The sequence below is a fragment of the Malus domestica genome, chromosome 01, assembly GCF_042453785.1.
Source record: "Malus domestica chromosome 01, GDT2T_hap1".
Lineage (NCBI taxonomy): Eukaryota > Viridiplantae > Streptophyta > Magnoliopsida > Rosales > Rosaceae > Malus > Malus domestica.
In genome coordinates, this window is record NC_091661.1 from 31,992,536 (window position 1) to 32,003,170 (window position 10,635).

Genomic DNA, 10,635 nt, shown 5'->3' on the forward strand with positions numbered 1-10,635 from the left:
TTTTGGCAGAAATGGAGCAAATGAGATATTTTGATTCATGTACTCTCTTTCTTTGCAAAATAATAAATAAATAAATAAATGTCAACGATGGTTGGTTGAGTTAGTAAGAATCGTTCTCTTCGTTAGAACAAGACCTAGGTTCTAATCTTGCTGCCAGCAATCTCTCGTGTTGGCCATTTGTAAAAATAAAGAAAAGGGGCTAAGATGATTCAAAACTCGTGTTGGCCATTTCAATGAATGAGACATACTTGAATAATTGTTGATATCCATAATAATTGTGATATAGGGATTTTTCATTAAAAATAAAAATAAAATTACTAGATTAGGCGTTCCAACTCAAACGGCGCAGTGTATCTCTAAGCAAACGCAGGGGCATTTCCGTCACACAAGTTTTCAACGGCTCTCTGGGATACATAGCCGTTGCAAGTTTTCCGTAGCCCGAGATACTCTTCTGAATACAGAACCTCATTTTCCTAAACCCTAAAGCCATCCCCTTCATCTCATCGCTATATGAACCCACTGATTCAACCCATCATTATTCAGTTACGCTCTCTCTCTCTCTCTCTCTCTCTCTCTCTCTCTCTCTCTCTCTCTCTGAAATTGCAGTTCTTTGCAACGCTAAGAGATCTATCACATCACGCGCCGTCCAATTTTTCGATTTGGGATTTCTTGAACCTAACCCTCTTTTGCAGGATTGATTTTGCAAACTAACTAATCTTTTTGCAGGATTTTTAAATTTTGCTCTTTCAATTTTTCGCATATATACATATATTTTTTTTGTGTGGGTATTTTACGTAATGGATGCAGGATCAATGAGTTCTCCATCTAACCTGAAGTCGCAGTCTAGGTGCCCTCTTCAAGAACAGTTTCTTCAGAGAAAGAATTCTCGGGAAAATGTGAGTTGTTAATTTTATACCGATAGATCGTTATTAGGGTTTAATCGATTTGATTTCGGAAATTAGGTTTTGTGTTCTTTATTAGGGCTCAATCAATTTGATTTTGGAAATTAGGGTTCTGTTGTACTTTGATTTGGATTGTTTTTATTGGTTGGAATTTCATTTCTGAATCTCATTACCTTGTTAATTAGGGAACTTTAACGAAAAGCTCTCAGTACTGTTTACTTTATAAAAAAACCACATTTTTACACTAAAAAGTCAATCATGATACTATTCACTTTACCCTTTATTTTGTTCTTATCGTTAAAACTCAAAGTTTTCATACCCTTTTCATTAATTTTTCTTATTATGTTATTTTGTATGTTAGGGGTTTGGGGACCCATTTTTCTGATGTCGAATTGATTTCTGGAATTAGGGGTTCTATAATTGACCGACGTTCTGATGTGCATCGTTTGTAATTCCCAGTTGGACAGGTTCATACCAAACAGGTCAGCAATGGATTTTGATTTCGCAAACATGATGTTAACTGAAGGTAGGAAAGGTAAGGAAAACCCAGCTGTCTCTTCCCCATCCAGAGAGGCCTATCGGAAGCAGTTGGCAGAGGCAATGAACATGAACCGGAGTAGAATTCTTGCATTCAAGAACAAGCCACCTGCCCCTGTTGAGATGTTCCCACGCGAGTTCTCTTCTCTGCAACAGGATAAACCCACAAAGCCCCGAAGGCACATTCCTCAAGTGCGTATATTTTTTATATTCTGATCGCATGAATATATTTGCTTAAACTTGATTGGTTATCCTGAAAAATTGTTGTGGTGTTTAACTGACTACTAATGATTTTATGCAATATGCAGACTTCAGAGAAGACATTGGATGCTCCAGACCTTGTGGATGATTACTACCTCAATTTGTTGGATTGGGGAAGCTGCAATGTCCTCGCAATAGCTCTTGCAAGCACAGTTTATTTGTGGGATGCTTCCCATGGTTCTACTTCGGAACTGGTCACATTTGAGGATGGAGTAGGATCTGTTACCAGCGTCAGTTGGGCTCCTGATGGGCGCCACATTGCCATTGGACTGGACAGTTCTGAAGTACAGTTATGGGATTCGGTTGCTAAAAAGCAGGTTGGTTTGTTTGGTTGTCATTTATCCTTGGACCGGTCATCATATTCCTCTTCTGTTTTATATTACATTGTGGCCATTTTTGCTAACAGTTCTTGTCATGTTGTTTCTTTCTGTAGCTGAGAACTTTGAGAGGTTGCCACAGATCACGAGTAGGCTCTTTGGCATGGAACAACCACATTCTTACAACTGGAGGGATGGACGGTTGCATTGTTAACAATGATGTAAGAATTAGATCACACATTGTTGAGACATACAGAGGACATGAGCAAGAGGTTTGTGGACTGAAGTGGTCAGCCTCGGGCCAGCAATTGGCTAGCGGAGGGAACGACAACCTTCTCCATATATGGGACAGATCAGTGGCATCTTCAAATTCACCAACTCAGTGGCTTCACAGGCTTGAAGATCACACAGCTGCAGTGAAAGCCCTTGCTTGGTGTCCTTTCCAGGGCAATTTATTGGCTTCTGGTGGAGGCGGGGGTGACCGGTGCATAAAGTTTTGGAACACTCATACAGGTGCATGCTTGAACTCGGTCGACACTGGCTCTCAGGTCTGCGCTTTGCTGTGGAACAAGAATGAAAGGGAACTGCTTAGCTCACATGGGTTTACTCAGAATCAGCTCACCCTTTGGAAATACCCTTCGATGGCTAAAATTGCCGAGCTCACAGGCCATACTTCTAGAGTTCTTTATATGGCTCAGGTAATGAATCTGACAACCTTGTAATTGAATTGAGTATATAAAAGCTTTTTTTTTCTGGTTTTTTTGACAGAACACTAAATCCTCATCCTTTTATATTGTGAATTAACTGCAGAGCCCCGATGGTTGCACGGTCGCATCAGCAGCTGGTGATGAAACACTCAGATTCTGGAACGTTTTTGGGGTCCCCGAGGTTGCTAAACCTGCTCCCAAAGCTAACCCTGAGCCCTTTGCTCATCTGAACCGTATTCGCTGATCAAGAACGTGATAAAGGGTTTAGGGTTCCGTTCAGTCGCCTTTGCACATTTACATCAGATGGAGCTGTAGTATTCTTTCTCCGAGATGCATCGCTGATCAAGATTCAAGAACATGAGAAGTTAAACATGAAAAGGTGCATCAGATTTAATTCATCAAAAGTTGCAGACTGCATCACAGGGCAATCTCAGTCCACATTCTTTGTACATATCCTTGTAATTATTTAGTAATGGATTTTCAGTCTCGCTTCCCGTGGATGGATGTAGGCACATTGCCGAACCACGCAACTTTTGTGTGTTTCTGCTCTCTCTCTCTCTCTCTCTCTCTCTCTCTCTCTCTTTACCTTACCTTCAAGTTTTTTTCACAGCACTTGTGGTTCTGTCATTCGAAAGAGGCGGGAATATGAATGCATCTTAATATCAAACTTGCATAAAAAATGTGGAAAATTACGGTTTCGTCTGGTAGAACACGTTATGAACCGGAAGAAATCTACAGTTTCGTGCGAGGCTGCTACTGAACAGGCCTAAGGATTACAATTCTGAACTCTTAAATCGAAAATCAATCTTTGAATGGTCTTTACAATTTCTTGAGGAGTTAAGAGTGGCATCAACTTTAAGTATTCCTTCCGAATCATCAATCTGAAGCAACCCTAACTGAGACTGCAAAAGTGCAGGTGACATGAAATGCTTCCCTTCTGTAATTCGTTTTTCTAATCTAGCAGCCAGCACCTCTGCCTGAGCATCCAACAAGACGAACTTCACCAGACTGACACAACTTCCCGGTTTATAATTGTTAGGAATGTCGGTACTACAAGATAGAGAATGCACAAAGTAAAGTAGAAAATGGACACCAAAAATTTATGTGGTTCGGCAATTTATGCCTACGTCCACCAAACAAGGATCAATCTTCACTATATGAAAAGATGAGTACAACAAGAGTAGTCTTACCAAGCCAAAGACAAGGCTTGATGGATACAAGAAAGTAGGACACACACTTTCTATCACACTAAACTTCACTCACACAATGTGTAGTGGAACACTCTCACTCTCACTCTTGGAGTGGAACTCTAGCTTTGGACTTGATCATTTGCTACTCACTACTCTCTTGATTTGTTGGTTCACTACAACATCACACCCATATTTATAGGTGAAGGTTTGGCATTCTACTAGTTTCTAGTGTATTCTTCAAACCTCTAGCATAGAAAGATCTAGACTAGCCACAAAAGTGTGGCTTCTAGATCTTTCCATTTGCAACCAAGGAAGCTAGTACTCTCTAGCTTCTTCCATCAACTTAATAACATGCTAGAATTGTCTAGCATGCTCCAGCCATCTCTCTTGCTTACTAGAATAATCTAGAACATTGATCATGGGCTGGACCATATACCAACAATCTCCCCCTCCAGTCCATGAGGGAGGAATTCCGATCATGACTCCAAGTTACCTGGAGTCCATCCCAGCAGCCTTAATGCAGAATTCCAACTTTGATTTTGTGACCACCTTTGTCAACATGTCTGAAGAATTATTATCGGTATGAATCTTCTTCAGCTGTAGCATCTTGTTCTCGATAGCATCTCTAATCCAGTGATAACGAATATCAATGTGCTTAGTGCGTGAATGATATGTAGTGTTCTTGCTCAAATCCAGAGCACTCTGACTATCACAATAAACGCCATAATCACTTTGCTTCAAACCCAACTCTTGGAGAAACCGTTTCAGCCACAACAACTCCTTGCATGCTTCTGTAGCGGCTATGTATTCAGCCTCGGTTGTGGACAAAGCAATGCACTTTTGTAACTTGGATTGCCAAGACACGGCTCCCCCTGCAAAAGTAAACAAGTACCCAGACGTAGATTTTCTACCATCCAGGTCACCTCCCATGTCAGCATCTGTAAATCCTTCCAAGATTGGTTTGGAACCGCCAAAGCACAAGCACATCTTAGAAGTCCCCTTCAAATATCTGAGAATCCACTTAACAGCTTCCCAGTGGTCCTTCCCTGGATTAGAGAGAAACCTGCTCACCACACCTACTGCATGAGCAATATCTGGCCGTGTGCACACCATTGCATACATGATACTTCCTACTGCTGAAGAGTAGGGAACAACTGCCATTTTCTCCTTTTCTTCATATGTTTTTGGACACGACTCTTTGCTCAACTTGATATGATTGGCTAAAGGTGAGCTTACCGATTTGGCTGCTTTCATGTTGAACCTTTCAAGCACCCGTTCAACATATTTTTCTTGTGACAGCCACAACTTCTTGGATTTTCTGTCACGAATTATCTCCATGCCCAAAATCTGCTTGGCTGGCCCTAAGTCCTTCATGTCAAAGGACTTAGATAACTCTTCTTTGAGCTTTTTAATCATAAAAGCATCTTGACCGACAATCAACATGTCATCAACATAAAGCAACAAAATGATGAATTTACCTCCAGAAAATTGTTTGATATAGACACAAGAGTCAGCATGAGTTCTCTTGTACCCATTACTCACCATGAATGAGTTGAACTTCTTATTCCACTGTCTCGGAGCCTGCTTAAGACCATATAAGCTTTTCTTGAGCTTGCACACCAAAGTTTCTTTACCCTTGACTTCAAAGCCTTTGGGTTGCTCCATATATATCTCCTCTTCTAAGTTACCGTGGAGAAATGCAGTTTTAACGTCTAACTGCTCGAGCTCAAGATCCATGCTTGCTGCCATACCAAGGATAACTCGAATGGAAGTCATCTTCACCACCGGTGAGAAAATCTCATCAAAGTCAACTCCTTTCTTTTGACCAAAACCTTTGACAACCAAACGAGCCTTGTACCTTGTCATGTTGTCGTCATTTTTCAATTTGAACACCCACTTGTTTTTCAATGCTTTTCTGCCCTTTGGAAGCTCCACCAGCTCATAGGTATTATTCTTTAATAAGGAATCCATCTCTGACTCCATTGCCTTCATCCATTTATCACTGTCGTTATGAGCTCTGGCCTCCTCATAAGTTTCGGGCTCTCCATAATTAGTCAACATGATATACTCTGATGAAGAATACTTGGTAGACGGTCTTCGACTTTTGCTGGATCTTCTGACCTGATCTTCATTCTCTTGCGGGGCTTGAGGCTCCCCCTGATTGGATTCTCCTTGAATCTGCTCTTCTTGACTAGGCTCCCCCTGATCAGCAATCTCATGGTCTGGCACATCTTGATCAGGCTCCTCTTGATCAGCATTATCTGATTCTGCAGGCACTTCATTGGCAGTTGCTTCAGGGATGTCATCGTGACTTTCTTCATCTGAAGCTAATGGATCAACTCCTCTGACTGCGCCATCTGGTTGTGCCTCTTTATCCGAATCCCCAATTGTTTGATCTTCATAAAAGACCACGTCTCTACTTCGGATAAACTTCTTCTGGTATGGGTCCCATAATCTGTAACCAAAATCTTCACCGCCATAACCAAGAAAGATGCACGGTGTAGCTTTGTAGTCTAACTTCGATCTCTGCTCTTTGGGCACATGCACAAAAGCTTTGCAACCAAACACCTTCAGATGAGAGTAAGACACATCATTACCAGTCCATACTCTCTCTGGAACATCAAGACCTAATGGTACTGATGGAGATCGGTTGATCAAATAGCAGGCTGTCCTTACAGCTTCACCCCAGAACTGCTTAGATAACTTTGCAGTCCTCAACATACACCTGACTTTCTCCATGATGGTTCGGTTCATTCTTTCAGCAACACCGTTATGTTGTGGAGTTCCAGGAACTGTCTTCTCATGACGTATGCCATGTTTTACACAATACTCTCTAAACTGGTGAGATGTGTACTCGCCGCCGTTGTCGCTACGAAGGCACTTGAGAGGTTTCCCAATTTCCCTCTCCACCATGGCATGGAACTCCTGGAATGTCTGAAACACCTGGTCTTTGGATTTCAACAAATACACCCACACCCTTCGTGAAGCATCATCAATATAAGTAACAAAATATTTATTTCTTCCAAGTGACTCGACTTCCATGGGACCACACACATCTGAATAAACAAGATCTAACAAGTTTCCTTTCTTTGTAGATGGAACAGAAAAACTAACTCTTCTTTGTTTTCCGAATAAACAATGCTCACAAGAGTTTAACGACGTACCTTTGGCAAAGGGAATATGAGACTTCTTTGCCAAAACTTGTAGGCCTTTCTCGCTCATGTGGCCTAGCCTCTTATGCCACAAGTCTAGAGATGAGTCTTCCACAGCATTCAACTCACCTTTCAAAACCTTGGCATTTGACCGGTACAACGTACAACAAAGTCGTGCTCTTGCTACCACCATTAAGCCTTTAGTAAGCTTCAATTTTCCTTCGCCAATATGGTGATAATATCCTTGTCGATCAAGGGTACCGATGGATATCAGATTGAGACGTATATCAGGAATATGTCTCACATCTTTCAACATCAATTGGCAGCCGAGATTAGTTCTTAAGCAGATATCACCAATTCCAAGAATTTTGGAATAGCTTTCATTCCCCATCTTCACTATGCCAAAGTCACCTTCTTTGTATGTACTGAAGAACTCCCGTTTGGACGTAGCATGGAAGGAAGCTCCATTATCAAAGATCCATTCAATGTCTCTGTCAGAGTTGCCCATATGCAGACATTCACCAACAGACAATATTTCTGGTACATCACCACATATGACAGCGGTGGTATTGCCAGTATCATCTTTCTTCTGATTGTTTCCTTCCCTTTGCTCTCTCTTCCAAACTCGACAATTTTTCTTCATATGGCCTTCTTTGCCACAATGGTGGCATGCACCCCTGAACCTTGACTTGGATCGGCTTGGACTCCTGCCATGACCTCTAGGCCCTCTACTCTTGCTTCTTCCGCGGTTCTCTGTGACAAATACTTGGCTGCTATCTGTGCCAGAAGTCTTTCTCCTTGTTTCTTCATTGAGCATGCTATTTTTAACATTATCAAGAGTAAGAACACCATTAGAAGCAGAGTTACTTATACTCACCACAAAGGTCTCCCAACTGTCTGGCAAGGATCCAAGTAACAAGAGCGCTTGTAGCTCGTCCTCGATCGTCATTTTCATAGTAGCCAACTGGTTGATGATATTCTGGAAATTGTTCAAGTGTTCTGCTACACTTAAACCATCCTTGTACTTCACATTGATGAGCTCTTTGATCAAGAAGGCTTTCTTGGCTGGGGTCTTCTTCTCGAACAAGGACTCAAGCTTCGTCCAAAACTCGCGAGCATTGGTTTCATTAGACACATGGTGAAAAACACTATCATCCACCCATTGTCTAATTGTGCCAATAGCCTTGCGATTCATCTTCTTCCACTCGGCATCGGACATGCTCTCGGGCTTAGCGGCATCTCCTTCAATTGGCTCATGCAAATCCTTGCAATAGAGAATGTCCTCCATCCTTGGCTTCCATGTTACCCAATTGGAGTTGGTGAGTTTGATCATAGTGCCACTTCCTTCCATCTCGTAGTACGAGCCAACCGGGCTCTGATACCACTTGTTAGGAATGTCGGTACTACAAGATAGAGAATGCACAAAGTAAAGTAGAAAATGGACACCAAAAATTTATGTGGTTCGGCAATTTATGCCTACGTCCACCAAACAAGGATCAATCTTCACTATATGAAAAGATGAGTACAACAAGAGTAGTCTTACCAAGCCAAAGACAAGGCTTGATGGATACAAGAAAGTAGGACACACACTTTCTATCACACTAAACTTCACTCACACAATGTGTAGTGGAACACTCTCACTCTCACTCTTGGAGTGGAACTCTAGCTTTGGACTTGATCATTTGCTACTCACTACTCTCTTGATTTGTTGGTTCACTACAACATCACACCCATATTTATAGGTGAAGGTTTGGCATTCTACTAGTTTCTAGTGTATTCTTCAAACCTCTAGCATAGAAAGATCTAGACTAGCCACAAAAGTGTGGCTTCTAGATCTTTCCATTTGCAACCAAGGAAGCTAGTACTCTCTAGCTTCTTCCATCAACTTAATAACATGCTAGAATTGTCTAGCATGCTCCAGCCATCTCTCTTGCTTACTAGAATAATCTAGAACATTGATCATGGGCTGGACCATATACCAACAATAATTAGGGTCGGCAGATCTTAAAATTTCTCTGTATCGCTTCTGCAGAGCCGAACACCCAAGAATCACAGTTCCTCCACCGAGCAACTTGTCTCTTACACCATTTCGAAGTTTTTCAAGCCAAGGCATCCGGTCTTCTTCGGTGAGAGGGATCCCTTTACGCATCTTTTCTGATTACAGGAAGACAAAAGATCGATTAGAAACTAGAAAAGTTGGCAACATCGAATGTAAATTACACACCAGCATCCACCTTTGTTTGATTGAGGGTGGAAATCATCTGCATCTATAAAGCTAGAATTTGTCTCTCTCGCCAGCATCTCGCCTATTGTGCTGTTGAACCACATAACGGAATGCATAAGAAGCAGAAACTACAACATTCGAAGATCGAACATAAGAAACTGCAACTTTCCTAAGTGATGCTATTTATATCTAAATCCAATCACACCAAGGCATTTGAGAAAGTCATTCGCATCCAGTGTGGTGGTGCTTCTGAAGATTGTTAGTTTTTTTTCCATGTACAAGCAATATTGGGGAGGGAGCGGGAATCGAACTCAGGACCTCGCTCGGGCGCATGTAAATGCCAGTTTGATATGATGAACTCATCAGTGCTACCGTGTTACATATATATTTACAGAGAAATGAAAAATAACAAAAGCTGAGATCAAAGGCTTACGATTTGCCAGCACCACTGACTCCCATGATCACAACAGCTATCCCTGTACAATTCACAACCAATAAATTTCACGAGACACGTAACTGGAAGTAAAATTCAATTTCCAAACAAACCCAGATATGAAATTCTCCAACTTCTCTTTTAAATTCAGCCAAAAGCAAAGCAATACCTCCTCCAAGAGCTGCAGCCATGTTCGTCGCGCTCACCGATCAAATGGATCTACAAAGAATGCTGCTTTTTCTTCTTCCTCTTCAAGCTTCATGAATCATATGCTGGTAGAGGTTGGGTGAATTTACACGTGAAAAATGGTGCTGATGAGATATTTGGAGCGATGATATCATGCCAGCTATGGAAATGTTTGGTAACGAGCATAAAGGTTGACAATTTTGACATCACGAATCATAACCACGCATTTGGTTTGGTTTGGTTGAATTGGATTTTACACTCGTCCTCTATGGTTTATTTTCACATTTGTCCCTTTTATATTTCTAATTTACGGGAGGAATTTTTGCTAAAATGGTTTCTAAAAGTGACATAACTCGTCACTTTGGTATCCTGAAACTTAAAATCAATAAAGTAGTCCCTAAATTGTCCACTGTCAACCATTTTATTAAATCAATCCCTCCATCTGGACTCGAGGTTGTTCATTTTAACATAGATTTTTTTACAGAAAGACCAAAATGATTATTAGTGGACAATCTCAAGAACCACTTTTATCAATTTTAAATCTCAGGAAACAAAATGAAAAGTTATAACAACCTCACGAACCATGATTCAAATTAAACTTGTGGTGCAAGGGAGCGGATATCGTCCCATTATCACGGTTGCCAGTTGATATTATTCAAATTTCAAATTCCAAATTCCAAACTGAGTTAACGGGATAATCAGGCCATGTTTGTACAAGTTAAGGAT

At 41.2% G+C, this 10,635-nt stretch overlaps 2 protein-coding genes across 3 annotated transcripts; one reads left to right on the top strand and one right to left on the bottom strand.

Annotated features, from left to right (window-relative positions):
• Positions 1 to 355: 355 nt before the first annotated feature.
• On the top strand, positions 356 to 3,254 carry LOC103436456 (cell division cycle 20.1, cofactor of APC complex-like). The gene is made up of 5 exons (XM_029105002.2): positions 356 to 896; positions 1,362 to 1,631; positions 1,748 to 2,017; positions 2,134 to 2,715; positions 2,828 to 3,254. Exons 1-5 carry the CDS (start codon positions 798 to 800, stop codon positions 2,966 to 2,968), a joined length of 1,362 nt encoding a protein of 453 aa, XP_028960835.1. The 5' UTR covers positions 356 to 797; the 3' UTR covers positions 2,969 to 3,254.
• Positions 3,255 to 3,374: 120 nt separating this feature from the next.
• On the bottom strand, positions 3,375 to 10,161 carry GK (glycerol kinase). 2 transcript variants are annotated; one of them, NM_001294027.1, is given in 6 exon segments: positions 3,491 to 3,563; positions 3,565 to 3,758; positions 9,057 to 9,220; positions 9,301 to 9,380; positions 9,724 to 9,766; positions 9,893 to 9,914. In NM_001294027.1, coding segments are annotated over 6 exon segments (576 nt in total).
• Between the last annotated feature and the right edge of the window lie 474 nt (positions 10,162 to 10,635).